At 40.4% G+C, this 18,788-nt stretch overlaps 2 protein-coding genes across 4 annotated transcripts in view; both read right to left on the bottom strand.

Annotated features, from left to right (window-relative positions):
- slc12a8 (solute carrier family 12 member 8) overlaps positions 1 to 5,388 on the bottom strand; it is a 32,682-nt gene extending 27,294 nt beyond the window's left edge. For all 3 annotated transcript variants that reach the window (XM_029637239.2, XM_029637248.2, XM_029637256.2), the window contains exons 1-2: positions 5,162 to 5,388; positions 4,265 to 4,452 (exon numbers count right to left, since the gene is read on the bottom strand). In XM_029637239.2, the coding sequence (XP_029493099.1) occupies positions 4,265 to 4,405 (141 nt within the window). In that variant the 5' untranslated portion in view covers positions 4,406 to 4,452; positions 5,162 to 5,388. The remainder of the gene's footprint in view (positions 1 to 4,264; positions 4,453 to 5,161) is intronic.
- Positions 5,389 to 5,654: 266 nt separating this feature from the next.
- LOC115111330 (zinc finger protein 148-like) lies at positions 5,655 to 16,244 on the bottom strand. Its single transcript, XM_029637267.2, has 6 exons — positions 14,736 to 16,244; positions 14,403 to 14,531; positions 14,091 to 14,214; positions 13,851 to 13,934; positions 13,608 to 13,726; positions 5,655 to 13,439 (listed from the first exon to the last, which is right to left on the bottom strand). Exons 1-6 carry the CDS (start codon positions 15,042 to 15,044, stop codon positions 11,787 to 11,789), a joined length of 2,418 nt encoding a protein of 805 aa, XP_029493127.2. The 5' UTR covers positions 15,045 to 16,244; the 3' UTR covers positions 5,655 to 11,786.
- Between the last annotated feature and the right edge of the window lie 2,544 nt (positions 16,245 to 18,788).

Genomic DNA, 18,788 nt, shown 5'->3' with positions numbered 1-18,788 from the left:
TTTATTTCATTCAGCTTTGTTCAATTGTATTCTCCATCAAACAGGCAAAAAAAAATCATTTTTTTTATTTTACCTTTATTTTACTAGGCAAGTCAGTTAAGAACAAATTCTTATTTTCAATGACGGCCTAGGAACCATTGGTTAACTGCCTGTTCAGGGGCAGAACGACAGATTTGTACCTTGTCAGCTCGGGGATTCGAACTTGCAACCTTTTGGTTACTAGTCCAACACTCTAACCACTAGGCTACCCTGCCACGTCAATACAGGACTAAGATTGAATCGTACTACACCGGCTCCAATGCTCGTCGGATGTGGCAGTGTTTGTAAACTAATACAGTCTACAAAGGGAAGCACAGCCACGAGCTGCCCAGGGACACTAACCCACCAAACGAGCGAAATTACTTCTATGCCCGCTTCGAGATGAGGAACACTGAAACATGCATGAGCGCACCAGCTGTTCCGGCAAACTGTGTGATCACGCTCTCCGTAGCCGATGTGAGTAAGACCTTTAAACAGGTCAACATTCACAAGGCCGCACGGCCAGACGAATTACCAGGACGTGTACCTCGAGCATGCGCTGACCAACTGGCAAGTGACATCACTGACATTTTCAACCTCTCATAAACTGGATGTGTAATACCAGCATGTTTAAAGCAGACGACCATAGTCCCTGTGCCCAAGAAAACTAAGGTAACCTGCCTAAATGACTACCGTCTGTAACCATGAAGTGCTTTGAAAGGCTGATAATGGCTCACATCAACAACATTATCCAAGAAACCCTAGACCCACTCCAATTTGCATACCGCCCCAACAGATCTACAGATGATTCAATCTCTATTGCACTCAACATCGCCCTTTCCCACCTGGACAAAAGGAACACTTATGTGAGAATGCTATTCATTGACTACAGCTCAGCTTTCCACACCATAGTGCCCTCAAAGCTCATCACTAAGTTAAGGACCCTGGGACTAAACACCTCCCTCTGCAACTGGATCCTGGACTTACTGACGGGCCGCCCCCCTTTCCACCTGGGGGCGGCCAGTCACCTTTCTATTTTAAATTTTTTACTGAACAAATATTATTATTATTTTTCTTAACTTCTTAAAGCATTGTTGGCTAAGGGCTTGTAAGTAAGCATTTCACTAAGGTCTACACCTGTTGTATTTGGCGCATGTGACAAATCAAATGTGATTTGAACATAATAAAATAATGCCACTGAACTATAAGCAAATCTTGTCTGCTAAATTAACTAGCGTAGCACACAACTATTTGCATAGCCACATCAAGACCTAACATAAGTACAACTCAGAGTATGCTATTCTTTTCTTCTGAAATACACAATATTGTCTTCATATAATGCCTCTTTAGATCTGTCTAAAATAAAAATAAATATTTATTGTGGTGTCGGCTATATAAAATGGATTTATTAGACTTTTTAAAATAGCTGGTAGGCATTGTGTGGAAGCCAGGAGATGCTAATTATGTTTATGTTGATTAACAGTTAATACCCGTGAGACCGACAGTTATGTGCTTGATGATCACCAGCTGACAGAATGTTGTGACCGCCACAACTCTAAATGTTCCGCCACTGATTCCTTTCAAACCACTCATTGTTGAATTTGCGATTTCCAACTTGTTGTGTAATGTTTATGGTCATTGGCCAATGAGCACCGATACAGTGCCAGTAGATTGTCAACGTGATTCATGTGATTCAAATTTCAATTTACAAAAACTGCACGTTCGTCTTTTGAGCTTCTAGTCATGAAATCTATGCAGCCTACTCAATCACTTTGTATAGCTACTGTTTACAGGCCTCCTTGGCCATACACAGCATTCCTCACTGAGTTCCCTGAATTCCTATCGGACCTTGTAATCATGGCAGATAATATTCACATTTTTGGTGACTTTAATATTCACATGGAAAAGTCCACAGACCCCCTCCAAAAGGCTTTCGAAACCATCATCGACTCAGTGGGTTTTGTCCAACATGTCTCTGGACCTACTCACTGCCACAGTCATACTCTGGACCTAAATATTTTGGATCTTAATGTTTTTCCTCATACTCCTTGTCTATCGGACAACCAATTTATTACGTTTGCAATCGCAACAAATAATCTGCTTAGACGCCAACCAAGGATCATCAAAAGCTGTGCTTTGAATTGCCAAACAACCCAAATATTCCTAGATGCCCTTCCAGACTCCCTCCACCTACCCAAGGATGTCGTACTACAAAAATCGGTTAACCACCTGAGGAATTCAATTTAACCTTGAGTAATACCCTAGATGCAGTCAAAAAACATTTGTCAAAAAAAACTAGCTCCCTGGCATACAGAAAATACCTGAGCCCTGAAGCAAACTTCCAGAAAATTGGAAAGGAAATGGCGCTCCACCAAACTAGAAGTCTTCCGACTAGCTTGGAAAGACAGTACCGTACAAAATTGAAAAGCCCTCACTGCTGCTCAATCATCCTATTTTTCCAATTTAATTGAAGAGAATAAGAACAATCCAAAATGTATTTTTGATTCTGCCGCGAAGCTAACTAAAAAGCATTCCCCAAGCGAGGATTGCTTTCACTTCAGCAGTGATAAATTCATGAATTTCTTTGACAAAAAGATCATGATCATTAGAAAGCAAATTATGAACTCCTCTTTCAATCTGCATATTTCTCCAAAGCTCAGTTGTCCTGCACAACACTGCTAGGACCTAGGATCAAGGGAGACACAAGTTTAAAAAAAATCCTATATCTCTTGACACATTCATGAAAATAGTAATGGCCTCTAAACCGTCAAGCTGCATACTTGACCCTATTCCAACTAAACTACCGTAATTTCTGAACTATTAAGCGCACCTGAATATAAACCGCACCCACTGAATTATTTAAAAAATATGTATTTTGTACATAAATAAGCCGCACATGTCTATAAGCCGCAGGTGCCTACCGGTACATTGAAACAAATTAACTTTACACAGCCTTTAAACGAAACATGGCTTTTTTTTTTCCATCTTTGTAACATTCAAAAATAAGAAACTTTCTGTCCAAAAATGTGGCAGAAAAGTTCATCCATGCTTTTGTCATTTCCAGATTAGACTACTGCAATGCTCTACTTTCCAGCTACCCGGATAAAGCACTAAATAAACTTCAGTTAGTGCTAAACACGGCTGCTAGAATCTTGACTAGATCCCAAAAATGTGATCATATTACACTGGCTTCCTGTAAAGGCTAGGGCTGGTTTCAGTTTTTTTTTTGATAACCTACAAAGCATTACATGGGCTTGCTCCTACCTATCTCTCCGGTTTGGTCCTGCCATACATACCTACACGTACGCTACTGTCCCAAACAGCTGGAGGAAGGGCGTTCTCCTATAGAGCTCCATTTTTATGGAATGGTCTGCCTACCCTTGTGAGAGACGCAGATTCGGTCTGGGACCATACCTCAGGACTACCTGGCCTGATGACTCCTTGCTGTCCCCAGTCCACCTGGTCGTGCTGCTGCTCCAGTTTCAACTGTTCTGCCTGCAGCTATGGAACCCTAACCTGTTCACCGGACATGCTACCTTGTCTTGGACCTGCTGTTTGAAACTCTCTCTACAGCACCTGCTGTCTCTAACTCTGAATGCCCAGCTATGAAAAGCCAACTGACATGTACTCCTGAGGTGCTGACCTGTTGCACCCTCTACAACCACTGTGATCATTATTATTTGACCCTGCTGGTCATCTATGAACGTTTGAACATCTTGACCATGTACTGTTATAATCTCCACCCGGCACAGCCAGAAGAGGACTGGCCACCCCAGAGCCTGGTTCCTCTCTAGGTTTCTTCCTAGGTTCCTGCCTTTCTATGGAGTTTTTCCAAGCCACCGTGCTTCTACATCTGCATTGGTTGCTATTTGGGGTTTTAGGATGGGTTTCTGTATAGAACTTTGTGACATCGGCTAATGTAAAAAGGGCTTTATAAATAAATGTGATTGATTGAGCTAGGCTGAAACACCTGCATTTTTGAGCTGCCTTAAGAAAGCAAAAAAGAGACCATGTTCGCATACGGCTTTATTAACTGGGTCGCCACTGGTCTGGTCCCAGATCTGTTTGTGTTTTCTTTCCAACTCAACGCCATAACAATGACCATGAGATTTCACAAGACAGCACAAACATATCTTGGACCAGGCTCCAACTATGTTATCAAAGACTTCCTCATACCCTCAGGGAAGGCAGCATTTGTGGCAACTGTTGACTTTCAGCAAGGTCTTGACTTGTAATGATAACCTACCTGAGCGTCCTCATGGAACAGATCCTGGACAGGTGTGGTTTTACTGCCGCTGGCCCTCCTAGACTCCCTAGCCTTCAGAAGTTCTGTCACATCCTCCACGTTAGACCTGTGGAGCATCCAGCCGAATGGCAACGCTTCCATAACCGCTTTGACCAAACCTCTGCCTGCACGCACTCTAGTTTAGTACCCTGGAGTGGATGGATACATAAAGTACACCAGAGTTTAAAACTGAGTGACTCACCTTGAAACAAGGTCAATGTGAATATCACTCCTGGTTAAAAGCATTGTATATTCATTAACCCACAAAGTATACAAAATCAAAGGGCAATGAAATGCTTGGTTTTGAGACAAACTTCTATGTATAGGGCAGTGTCTCAGAAATAAGCTATACAATTATGTATCCTTATTTGATGGGAAAAATCATTAGCTTATTTAAATGTGGAGATAGAAAGGTAGCCTAATCATTGCCTTGCCTTCCATAGAGCCAAATAGAGGTGTGACAACTAAACAGCCACCCGGATACAGGCAGGTGTGATTATGCAACAGCACGAGCCTGACTTGCCTGGATCATGGTAGGGTAGTTGAATTCGACGAGAAAAAAAAATCGAATTACCGGTACATTCCTTGACATACGATGTATTCACTGGGTCAACATGTAATTTAGTCTTTAAGGAAAACGATTCCATTTTCACGACATTAAATTACGTCCGTTATATTAAATGTGTTCTTTTTTTCTCTCACGATTATGCATATAGGCTATATTGCTGTCAATCGGGAATATGAACAATTCAATAAACGCAGATCTAAAAAAATAAAATCTCAACTCGTCCTTATTTCAGCAAATCTGATGTTGGATTAGTGAAAAATCAGCACAATGATGGTTATTTCTTTACCTACCTCAAAAATGAACTACCATCTCCACTGAAGTCCTGAAAAACAGCCTGTTCCAAATATCGAGTTTCTCATTCTAAAATCTTAATACAATAAAAGTACATTAAAGATCATATAAATTATTAATGTTGTGATAAAAAAAATCCAACCGTATGGTTTGTCCTCACACTCTGTCTGCACCATAAGCGTAGTATTGCTACGTGTTCGACTAACGTCAGCAGGTAAATGTTTGTTTTGTCCAATGCCACTTTATAGGTGTGTTGCTCTGCTCCAAAAAGATACAGCTACGCCATTTGTTAGTTTTGGCCAACCTTCAAATGTGCATTTGGCAGCAATCCAATTGAAATACCAAGGCGAATTCACAAGTGTTAGACTATGTGTATTTTATATACCCTATGATGGAAAAAAGCCTAATAAATTACCTTTAATTATTAGGTTAATATTACTGGGAATGTTCATCATGTCCTTCCAAATAAAATAAAAGCATTCAAATCAGATCTCACATCTAATAGTAATTTACTGAAATAAATCAGCTACAATTAAAGCAGTACATGACATATTTATATATATATATAAAACAGATCACTCAAATGGACAACTTAAAAGACTATGCAAATCAACATCTGGCTTTTGATCAACCACCTGCGAAATTGAATAATTAAATACTTTATCATAACTTGACTAACAATTGTTTTTTTTATGCTTCCTTTAGTTCAATGATCCAGTATGAAAATATGAGTCAAAATAACTCAGGTCTCAAAAGGAAGAAGATTTTGTCCTCAATTGCCCAAGCTCAACATATTCACAATCAAACAATTATCTAATATTAACTGAGAACTGTCTGCAATAATGACTGTATATGACTTACATACTTCAGAATAACCTTTTTACAAGTGACACATTGCATTTTCAAAAATAGAACAAAATATTTGTCAAAATATTTTAACTTTGATATTTTTCCCACCCACATTGATGAAACAAGTTTCATTTTTCACCAACTTATACAAGGACACTTACGGTCAGTTTATGTATAGGGGGTTACTGTGGTGGAACTGTCCCAAAAATTGGTTGCTTTTTTCACAAAGATAAACAGAAATATGTTCAGTTCCCTCTGTATGCGGTTGAAGGTGCTGCTTTTGGGGTCTAAAAATTATATTATAGGTATTATATACGGAGTATACAAAACATTAGGAATACCTGCTCTTTCCATAACAGACTGACCAGGTGAATGCTTTGATCTCTTATTGATGTCACCTGTTACAGCCACTTCAACTGTGGGAAGGACTGGTGTCAACATGGGCCAGCAACCCTGTGAAACGCTTGACACCCTGTCGAATTGAGGCTGCTGAGGGCAAAACTCAATATTAGGAAGGTGTTCCTAATGTTTTGTACACTCTGTCGCTCTAAGGCTGTGTTTACACAGGCAGCCCAATTCTGATCTTCTGCCCAATTATGTGCAATAGAACAGATTTGATTGATCAAAATACCAACTGGTAGAAAAATAGAGTTGGGATGCCTGTGTATACGCAGTCTTAGATAGTCATGGAGAAATACACACTGTGCTTTTGAAAGTGCTTTCTTTCACTTGTGTACAGTAAGTCTCATTGAACACTAAAACCATACAATCAGATGACAATTTGACACAAAATGAAAATCGTTTTTTGGAACCACCTAATGATTGATTCATTTAAAATGTCAACATTTCAGCTATATGCCACATGACAATGAATAATAAATTGATTCATTTAGGAGGATGATAATCCAGGTATTCTTCAAACTGACAGTCCAGTCCACAATACTGTAACTACTAGTTCATGTAAGGATGGGTGGACTTCATTACTGCAGGTCAAATCATAGCTGTGGTCCAATGCTATCCAAATCACTACTGAGAGAAATTCAAAAAATGGGTGGCAAAAAGCTATGGTTTCACAGAACATGAAGTAGCTGTGTATTGACAAACAATAAATTGCATTGGCAACCTAATGAAAAGACGTTCCAGAAAACATTATAGACCAGTCTCCAGTCATGTAGCTATTACACCAGGTTGTCCAGAACAGAAAATACACAACTTACTTATAGCAGAGAGACCAACTTTCTATACATTGTACAGAGGGAATGTTTACAGAGCAAAGTTTCGTAGCTGTTGAATCCAGAACAAGGGTATTGTAACACCTAACATTAAATCTAATCTCTTAACCTATTGTAGAAATGTAACAAGTTAGAGAAGCTAGCATTTAATGTAAAACAATGTTGACACAAGATTTAATAGCTAGCATGTTAAAGTTAAATTGTTTAGTTAAAAGACACATTAACAATAAAGCACAAAGGAGAGACATCATGCAAGACAAAAATGACTAAGGCAATATAAAAAGAAAACTCATTTCAATTTGTCAAGGTACATTTCAAATGTGGCCGTTGTGTTTCGCTTCACATGCAACAATTATTCTGATTCAATATATACCATAGAAACCCTTTTATGTAACATCTGCCTTACTATTCAGAAAGTTATGCATTGTAATATCTATAAAGAAATAGACAATTTAATTCAAATGTAATTTTGCAAGTCAAAGCTTGATGTTCAGAACTTTATGGGGCACTAAAAGCCATCCTAACAATTTTACCAAGGTGAAAGCACACAGAGAAACGCCTAATAATAAATATACCAGTATATTGCAAAATTAAAAGTTTGATTTAAAATATCTGTGCCATGAAGGTAGGCAATCAGAAGCGATGCCAGTGGTCAGTCTTTGCTGAAATACCAAGAGGGCTAAAATGTGTGAAAGGGAAGCGCTTATAAAAGAGGAGAAAGTTGCACTTCCACTTAAAAATAAAAGTAACCATTAACCTTGAATTGTATGTTTCAGAAAGTCCAGAATGGACCAGTAGTTTGACTTGACAGTCACCAAGAATGACTATCAACCATATGGTGGAGGCTAGAAATACTTCAAAAAGCACAGAACTAATAAAATATACAGTTGATGTCGGAAGTTTACATACACTTAGGTTGGAGTCATCAAAACTCGTTTTTCAACTCCACAAATTTCTTGTTAACAAAGTTTTGGCAAGTCAGTTAGGACATTACTTCGTGCATGACACAAGTACATTTTCCAACAATTGTTTATAGACAGATTATTTCACTGGATCACAATTCCAGTAGGTCAGAAGATTACATACACTAAGTTGACTGTGCCTTTAAACAGCTTAGAAAACTCCGGAAAATCATGGCATGGCTTTAGAAGCTTCTGATAGGCTAATTGACATCATTTGAGTCAATTGAAGGTGTACCTGTGGATGTATTTCAAGGCCTACCTACAAACTCAGTGCCTCTTTGCTTGACATCATGGGAAAATCTAAAGAAATCAGCCAAGACCTCAGAAAATAAATTGTAGACCTCCACAAGCCTGGTTCATCCTTGGGAGCAATTTCCAAACGCCTGGAGGTACCACGTTCAACTGTACAAACAACAGTACGCAAGTACACACAGCCGTTATACCGCTCAGGAAAGAGACACGTTCTGTCTCCTAGAGATTAACGTACTTTGGTGTGATAAATGCAAATCAATCCCAGAACAGCGGCAAAGGACCTTGTGAATATGCTGGAGGAAACAGGTACAAAAGTATCTATATACACAGTAAAACAAGTCCTATATCGACGTAACCTGAAAGGCCGCTCAGCAAGAAAACTGCCATAAAAAAGCCAGACTACGGTTTGAGACTGCACATGGGGACAAAGATCATACTTTTTGGAGAAATGTCCTCTGGTCTGATGAAATAATAATAGAACTGTTTGGCTATGTTCGGAGGAAAAAGGGGGATGCTTGCAAGCCGAAGAACATCATCCGAACCGTGAAGCACGGGGGTGGCAGCATCATGTTGTGGGGGTGCTTTGCTGCAGGAGGGACTGGTGCACTTCACAAAATAGATGACATCATGAGGAAAGGAAAATTATGTGGATATATTGAAGCATCAGTCAGGAAGGTAATGCTTGGTCGCAAATGGGTCTTCCAAATGGACAATGACCGCAAGCATACTTCCAAAGTTGTGGCAAAATGGCTTAAGGACAACAAAGTCAAGGTATTGGGAGTGGCCATCACAAAGCCCTGACCTCAAACCTATAGAACATGTGTGGACAGAACTGAAAAAGTGTGTGCGAGCAAGGAGGCCTACAAACCTGACTCAGTTACACCAGCTCTGTCAGGAGGAATGGGCCAAAATTCACCCAATTTATTGTGGGAAGCTTGTGGAAGGCTACCCAAAACATTTCACCCAAGTTAAACGATTTGAAGGCAATGCTACCAAATACTAATTGAATGTATGTAAACTTCTGACCCACTGGGAATGTGATGAAAGAAATAAAAGCTGAAATAAATCCCTCTACTATTATTCTGACATTTCACATCCTTAAAATAAAGTGGTGATCCTAACTGACCTAAGATAGGGAATTTTTACTCGGATTAAATGTCAGGAATTGTGAAAAACTGAGTTGAAATGTAGTTGGCTAAGGTGTATGTAAACTTCCGACTTCAACTGTATTTTCCAGGACAGGAGCCTAAATAAAATGGAGCAATCGTTTGAATCTCTTACAGCTACATGTGTTAATGTACGATATAAAGTTGTGCTGAATGGGCAATTATCTTACAATGACTGACATACATTCTCCCATAATGAAGTGTGTGCAAAATGTTTATTTTATATATATTCAAAGACTGATTTCCCATTCCACTCATGAACTAAAAATAAATGGATGTGGAGATTTTACATTGAGATTTTTCGTCCTGTGGTCTTAACCTGGTACTGGAAAACCGGCCCGAAGAGTACCAACCCTTAGAGAATTTCAAGTATCCTATGACTGTCTAGATGAATACATAAGCAATGACCCATGATTTGTTTCCTGATAAGTGCATGCATCAAATATGTGTAACATTTTTATGACCAATACCAAAGCATTTGGGTTTTCATTTGAACCATAATCTAAACTCTAAAAAGATCTGAATGAGGTTATCACCACATGACCTCACTTAAGGTCCATTGTGCAAACAATTCAACATTAAGAAAAATCAAATGTCTAGATTTGTCTTAGCCATTATAACAACCTATTTATAGCAAGTTCCGGTGATTGATGATGAATTATACACTTGATTCCACACCATCAACCATACAAACTCATACATTTCTTTCAGGGGGAGAGCTTTGAATAACTTGACTTCAAATTAAGATTGATCAAATCAAAATCTTGTGATCATCATATGATCAAATCAAAACTATATATTTCAGGCTATACACCATGAGGATACCCACTCTTACCATGGTGTCAACTTGAAAACAGGAGTCTAGCAAGCAACTATACATAATCAACAAGTGGACAACTCTACATTCAGCAGTTATATAGCAGGACTGTTATGCCGACACGTCACATGGTAACAGGGTCCCTTCATATGGTCTCAGATCTAGGACCAGCCCCCCCGTCCATACATTATGATGATCGAAAAGGCAAAACTGACCCGAGACCAGCACCATTACCACAGTTAAAACAATGAGCCAGATATATAAATAATTGTGAAGCATCCAGTTGGCATTTCCACTCACTATGGGGATGTTAGGAAGCTCAGTGGCTGGCAGTGGGAAAAGATGGAGCGAGAAGAATTGTGGCAGACATTCTACTAATTTTCTCATTGATTAAACATTTGATCTCCATACAGTTCTGTTTCCAAAACTAGAATCTCCAACAGAATAGACTGCGTTGTGTAGACGTCACCCTTCGCCAAAGAATTTAACATTTTTTAAATACGTTTGTTAGGAGTGCAAGGGTGAATTGAGTTATTGCACACGCGTACTTCAGTGTAGGCGTTCCCGAACGGAAATATGCAAATAAATGCTAGAACAGGCCAATAGGATCTCACTAGCTCGTGCTGGCTCTGCCCACCTCCTTGCTTGTTCTGCCCACTATGATTAATTTGTGCCCATTGGAAACTACAGGCTCTGGTCCATCTTGGGTTAGTTAAAATCTTTCCTATTACTCTGAGACACTTTATAAATACAGGCACAGATACCTAGTTAGAGTTAAAGCAATAAAAAGGTGGAAGAAACATGATTGAAGTCAAGCAGAAAATGAAATTGGAGACAAAAATAGAGTGACTATGCAATCAAATCCATTTCACTACTGGGCTGATCTGAACACTTGTGTCCATTTTCATGATGTGTCATTATCACAATGTATGAAAACAACATTTGAAGCATAGTTATTGGATAATTGCCTTTTTGGATGGCAATTTGAGAATTCAGTGTGGGAAAATGACACTTAATTTCTACGCTGTAAAACAGTAAATCGGTAGATCTAAAACTAAGTTTACCCCCCCCCAATTTTTTTTTGAATACCCCCAAAAAACATAGGTCGGGCTGTAGTTTCTTCCCCAAAAACCCAATTTAATGTTTTGCTTCATATACATTATTATTTACTTATTTTTCACGATTCGCAAAATTGACCACTTTAATCTAACAGAAATTATATATTTTTAAATCATTAAATGCTTTGAGCAACACCCACCTTTGCAGTGTAACCTATTTTGGCAGGACAGAGGATATGGGTATAAAGTGCCTTTTAAAATTATCATAGAATAATGTAAATATTATCCTCAACCAAACGTTTGACTGCTTGTAGCATCAGGGGAAGAGTTCAATTGAGACCTCGTCTCAATGGGGAATTCCGAGAAGTCTGTTCCGTGACTTCGCAGACTGACTTGTCCATTGGCAATAGTAAACTGGGAGGCGATTCCAGAACGTGAGGTCTGGAACTGCGACGGGAAGTTCTGATCGAAGGTGCTGATTTGATAAGCCTGATGCAACCCTTGAGCATCAGTCTTTTTCGAGGACGCAACTCCCTCCAGAAAATCGTCAGTTGGCGACACGGCCGAGGTAGTGGTTTCATCACCCGAAAATGAGAAAGAGTGCTGGGAGTCCCCTACAAGGAGTCCAAAATGGGGTTTCTCCAAGGTAGACCTTAGTGGAGAGTTCATCCCTGACTTACCAGTACCAGCGGTAAACCTACTGGGGGAAGGGTACTGCTTCTCTGTAGAGAACAGAGGCTGGTTGGAAAGGCTGGGGCTCTCGGTGACAAAGGTAAGACTCTGGCTGCTCAGGTAGCTATCGTTCTGGCTGGTCCTCTCCAGTGCTTGCTGGAGGAACTTGGAGTACTCGTGCAGGAGGCTAGATTTCTCTGCTGATGGGGCTTGAGAGTTACCTCCCAAGCTTTCTACCGGGCTGCCCTCAGACACATCGGAGGAGTTGATGGAGATGCTGGATGTCACCTCAGTGTCGGCCACACTGAAGGAGATATCTGGCTGCACGTTGGCCTTGTTCGAGTAGTGGTCCAGGAGAGTCTGGAGAACCTCATCCGGGAGCACGTTCTTGTCGTGATTGGACTTGAGCTCGACGCTCAACGGCTGGGGTTCCAAGATGGTGGCGGGAACGGTTTCGTCAATGACGCAGGCCACTGCGACTTGTGTAGCGGAAGGCTGGGACGCGATGCTGCTTACATTAACAGCGTAATCTCGGTTGTCGTTGTTGGCCATAGCGACCTGCTGGAGATACCTCTTCTTCTTCAGGAACTGCATGGCATCGCCGTAGTGTGTGCTGCTGGATGCTGGTTTCGTCTGCCCTCCTGGGAGAGCATCTACTGGCTCCAGGTCAGAGTTAGCCACATCCACGTCCAGAAGACCTTGTTTGTCAACAATCTCAAACGTGTACCTGGTGACTTTGCAGTCTTCGAAAGAGGACAAAGGGGATAAACTCTCAGGTGGTTCAGGTTCAGTTGGTTGCTTCAGACTCCTCTTGGGGACCTTCTTGAGGACCAGCTTGGGAGGATAAATCTCCTCAGAGGAGAAATTCTCCCCACCCAGTCCCAACTGCCGCCCACTAGATGTGTCAGGAAGTGCCACAGAATAATCTGCCATCACATACTCGTCTTTAACCACCTTGGAGGTAACCACATAGAGAGGTAGACATTCCATTTTGCTCTGTCTTTGCTCCACCTCCCTATCCATGTCGCCAAGAGAAGCGACTGTGGCAACGTTTTCAGTGGCAGCAGCTGAGAGAGCACATTGAGACTTGTCTGAGGTCTTCAGGCGTTTCTTCTTGGGCAGTGAGCACTCCTTGGCAGGGAAGGAGAAGGCCAGAGATTCTGTGTCGCTCAGGAGTCCTCCATCTTTCCCCGCTGCTGCTGTCTTGTGGGCTTTCCTCTCACGGCACATACGCCTGTGCTTTAGAACCCGGTCTGTTCTGGAGAAGTACTGTGGGAAACAAGAATGGGTTTGTGGCATACAAGGACAGTAGTACAATGATTTATTTATTTTTTAAATAGCTTCTGCATGCTTTATAAACCAGAGCTGTTTGTGCAGTCTTGCCAAGCCCAACTCTTAAGTTCATTGTTATTTGCTTTGATAACATAAACAACCAACCTGGTGGCAGTAGTCACATTGATAGGGCTTCTCTCCACTGTGGGTCCTTCTGTGCCTCTCCATGTGGTATTTCTGAATGAACCTCATGCCACACTCCTCACAGCGGAAGGGCTTCTCACCTAATAGAAAGTCAAAGGGACAGGTTATTCTGTGGGCTAGTAACATCAACATTCAACAAGTGGGATCTTTGACCAATCATTGGCTACCATAGTTCAATCATAGCTTCATGGGGCATTCTCTTACCAGTGTGGATCTTCTCATGTCTCTGGAGAAGGTATTTCTGTATGAAGCGCATATCACACTGGCTGCACTGAAATGGCTTCTCACCTGAAACCAAGCAACAGTAAGTTACCATATTTTCTTGCATTTATTCAATGGGAAATTGTGTTAGCCTACTTATTATGCAGACAATGTAACTAACAATAATTGTTGTGTTCATTTAATGCTAATCAACAGACTTGACTGTCATAAAATACATTATACCAGTGTGGATGAAGACGTGTCTTTGTAGATGGTAGTTTGTTCGGAAAGCTGCATTGCAGTGCCCACATACATGACACTTTGGACTCTGGAGACCCAATGATCCATCCTCATTGATGGTGAGAATCTAACAAAAAGGGGAATGATGTATGGAAAGACAAGAACAAAAGGTCAGTCAATTATTTCACAACTAAAGCGGAGCCTTTACCCAGAAAAAAACATTTGGTTTTCATCTGGTAGTTTTCAGGTGACAATATAAATCTGTAATCTGGACCTAACATGTGATTATGACTTAGTGTCAAGCAAATATATAACCTTGGCAGGAGAGCGCTGTTTTCTCTTCTTCTTGTGACACTCTGTTGTGAGGTCCCTGGGCTGTTTTCTCTCTTTCTTTCCCAGCATCAGTGGATCCGAAGACAGCTTCAACTCTTGTTTGATGCTCACCTGCAAAACATTGTTTAATCACTTCACATGAATTAATTTCACAGATTATAGTCAGAATGACAACGCTCTCAATGGGTGAATCCCAATTCTTCAAAAGGGAGGCAAAGAGATGAAAAAACAAAGACTTGAGATTCACCCAAAGTCATGGTTTACACTAGTGCATGTATTGCAAGACTGGCAATAAGAATGTATGCATGTACTCACAGGCATGTGGAGCGTGCATGGCAGCTTGTGTGCTAGTCTCTGCATCATTCCCTCTTCCCGGTCATTCTTCACAGTCTCCTCATGTACCATCAGTTCATCAGTTGCAATCAAGTCATGAGACACTATTGAAACCCCTGTCAGGTCATTATCCTCTTCATCATCATCATCATCTGCTAACAGGGGGTGGTGGGCTAACCCCCTCTCGCCCAGGGTCATGACGACCAGACCCCCTCCCCCTATCCCCACCCTCTCATCCACTACCCCACTACACTTTAGCAGCATCCCCTCCAGCTTGTCATCAATGTTCATCTTTACTAGAGACCTGGCTAGCTAGGTGTCTGTGTTGTTAAGAGAGGGCAGAAGTATTAGCTAGGTAAAGAAAAACAAAACACCAGTATTTAGCTTTGGTAGCAATAGGCTAACGTTAATAATAAATCACTACAAATACTTGCTAGCTACAATTTAGTGGGGCCATCATTGAGTAATCTAAGGTTTAGCTGATAACGTAGTTAGCTACCTAAAGATGATAAACCAACCAAATAACGTTAGCCAACACAAACCCCTTTACTCATAATAGCACGTCAACCTGCCCAAAAATTAACATCAGCAATAAAACTAAGCTTTTTGACCATACTATAGTTAGCTAACGTTAATATTTCATCATCTGTCGCTAGTGGTCAACTGGATAGATTAGCTAGTTAACCAACTAGATTAACGTACTTGAACTACCTAAATATGTAACTAGGTGTTATTATAGGTAACTTTAGTTAGCTAGACAACTTTCGTTAGACAACTTTCGCTAGTTAGCTAAACAAGTAACAACTGCGTTAGCTAGCTAGAAAACTACCGGCAGTGGGACAAGCGTTAGCTAGCTAACGTAGTTTGCAGTATATAATTAGCTAGCTAGCTGTGAATGGCAAACGTAAGCTAGCTAGCTAGCTAGTTATGCCTGATCAGAACCAACAACAACCAGAACTAAGATAGCTAGCTACAATACCTCAAATCAAGATTTAGCTTCGCTTAAGACAAGTCAAATCGAGACGTAGTTTAAGTTAGCTTAAAAGCACGGCAGACCAAACTGTTCACAACTGACATAACGTTAGCCAGCTATTAGCATTAGTTGGCTAGCCTAGCTAACTTACGTAACGTTAGCCTGCTTACCTACTTTATGGTCTAATAAGGTCGTTCAACAGTCATGGTTTATCTGGGAAAAGTGTATCCGCTGTGTGATATACGCCGCGACAGAAAAGAAACATCACCGCATCTGGCCCAACTGCAGCGCATGGGGACTGTACCGTAGTTGTTCGGCTTTGTGATAGCTCTGCGGCTCACCTGTAGTGAAGCACTATGTGTGTTCTGCATCTCTTCTGAGCTCACACTGGATTAGAATATGATGACAGAAGAAAATCAAGACTATGCTACGAGCTACTTGTTCACCAAACATGAAGTTTCATGCGTCCAACAAACACTTAAAAATAAGAAATGCTGTCGTATTAAACGTCCTCGTTAACAAAAAAACAAAACATTTAAGTTAACTAGTTAGCCAAATAATTAACGCATTCGGAAAGTTTTCAGACCCCTTGACTTTTTCCACATTTTGTTACGTTACAGCCTTATTCTTCAATTGATTAAATACATGTTTTGCTCTCACCAATCTACACACAATACCCCATAATGACAAAGCAAGAATAGGTTTTTAGAAATGTTTGAACATGTATTACATATAAAAAACAGAAATACCTTATTTACATAAGTATTCAGACCCTTTGCTATGAGACTTGAAATTGAGCTCAGGTGCATCTTGTTTCCATTTAGCATCCTTGAGATGTTTTTACAACTTGATTGGAGTCCAGCTTTGGTAAATTCAATTGATCAGACATGATTTTTAGGTAGCGTCATACCCAAGAAGACTCAAGGCTGTAATCGCTGCCAAAGGTGCTTCAACAAAGTACTGAGTAAAGGGTCTGAATACTTATGTAAATGTTATATTTTAGTTTTTTATTTGTAATACATTTGCTACCATTTCTAAAAAACAGTTTTTGCTTCATCATTATGGGGTATTGTGTGTTGATTGGCCTCCTTTCTTTACCCATAGAACCATATAGATATTACACATGCTCATACTTTATTTAGTGTAATTTGAATTAAACACCACAAACACACACATACAATTACTCTGGTTGGCATTTGCTAAATCTGGGTTTCATATTTCACATATTCAGAATTGGTATGTAGTTGAATAATGATACCCCACAAAGTGAAGCACTCAGCTAAGCAACACCTGGTAGGAATAACAATCCTTCTGAATGTGTATTTACAAATACAGGTCTTTAAAGTTATTGTTGTTTAGTCGGATGTCCTAGCTGGTTTCTTTGATTGAATGTTTAGTTTCTGGGAACTGTAGAACTGTTATTTTGTGTGGGTCCTTCTAGATGAATTTAAACACTTTTTGTCTGCAGCCCTTTTGATTTAAATGAAACCTTCCATACATGTTTGCCTATGGTATAAAGTTGTCAGAAAGTACTCAAAGTTGCATACCCCACCCACCCTACCATGAGAAACTACCATGTCTTCTTCACTGATGACCCCATTTGTCTTACATGAGATGACACCCCGTACAGGATTTCTTTTTGTCCTGTGTTTCGGCATGCTGTTGCACTGTGCATGAGCCACATTTGTAATTCCCATTTGTATTGGGTGCCTGAGTGGGCTCGGGGCAAGAGCAGATCTCACTAGGCCGTCCCCAATATTGTGGCCACGCTTGTAGACCACCAGTGGGAGTTCCTGGAAAATGTGATGTTTTTTTACCATCAGCTGAGATGTTCTGTCTGCCGGAACCGAGCAACGGTTGCCTGTGTGAAGTGCCAGGAAGTGTGTGTATGTGCGTGGGAGCGTGTGTCTGTGGTATGTGTGTACGCATACCACAGAGAAAGAGGAAGAATGCATGCCTCACTTTTTAATTTTATTTATTTAACCTTTTTTTAACAAAGTAAGTTAAGAACAAATTCTTATTTACAATGACGGCCTACCCATACCAAACCCTATGGATGACGGATGACGCTGGGCCAATTGTTTGCCATCCATTGATATGCATTGGATTTGCTTATATTGTATATACTGTAGGGATGTGTGTATTTAGATCTGAAACAGTTTAAGATCTGGGAAAATTGGAGAATGCTGTAAAATTACTCACTCTCCAGTCTCCATTGACTTGCATTGGATTTGCTTATTATATTGAAAAATACAGAAATATCTCATTTACATAAGTATTCGCACCCCTTTGCTATGACACCCAAATTGAGCTCGGGTGCATCCAATTTCCTTTGGTCATCCTTGAGATGTCGCTACAACTTGATTAGAATCCACCTGTGGCCAATTTGGACAAGATTTAGAAAGAAAACACCTGTCTTCATGGAACAAAAAGATAAACGCAAAGATTTTACTGAGTTACAGTTCATATCAGGAAATCAGCCAATTTAAATAAATTATTTCAGACATAATCTATGGATTTCACATGACTGGAAATACAGATATTAATCTGTTGGTCACCGATACCTTATGAAATGGTATGGGAGTGGATCAGAAAACCAGTCAGTATCTGGTGTGACCACAATTTACCTCATACAGCTCCAATGCATAGAGTTGATCATACTGTTGATTGTGGCCTGTGGAATGTTGTCTCACTCCTCTTCAATGGCTGTGCAAATTTGCTGGATAATGGCAGGAACTGGAACACGCTGTCTTACATGTCAATCCAGAGCATCCCAACCATCCTCAAATGTGTGACATGTCTGGTGAGTATGCAGGCCATGAAAAACTGGGACATTTTAAGCTTCCAGGAATTGTGTACAGATCCTTGCGACATGGGCCATGCATTATCATGCTGAAACATGAGGTGATGGCGGCGGATGAATGGCATGACAATGGGCTTTTGGATCTTGTCACAGTATCTCTGCATTCAAATTGCCATAGATAAAATGTAATTGTGTTTGTTGTCCATAGCTTATGCATGCACATACCATAACCCCACCGCAACCATGGGGCACACTGTTC

The sequence above is a fragment of the Oncorhynchus nerka genome, unplaced genomic scaffold (genome assembly GCF_034236695.1).
Source record: "Oncorhynchus nerka isolate Pitt River unplaced genomic scaffold, Oner_Uvic_2.0 unplaced_scaffold_14___fragment_4___debris, whole genome shotgun sequence".
In the NCBI taxonomy this organism is placed as follows: Eukaryota; Metazoa; Chordata; class Actinopteri; order Salmoniformes; family Salmonidae; genus Oncorhynchus; species Oncorhynchus nerka.
The sequence above is the reverse complement of the archived record's forward strand: the minus strand, read 5'-3'. Positions and strand labels throughout refer to the sequence as shown.

Bases quoted from the DNA above. Each gene is read 5' to 3' on its own strand.
- LOC115111330 (XM_029637267.2), bottom strand. From the start codon at position 15,044: ATGAACATTGATGACAAGCTGGAGGGGATGCTGCTAAAGTGTAGTGGG. The intron at 13,935-14,090 runs GTATAATGTATT...GCTTGGTTTCAG, and splicing joins ACACGTCTTCATCCACACTG to GTGAGAAGCCATTTCAGTGC. The intron at 13,727-13,850 runs GTAAGAGAATGC...ACTTTCTATTAG, and splicing joins ACATGAGAAGATCCACACTG to GTGAGAAGCCCTTCCGCTGT.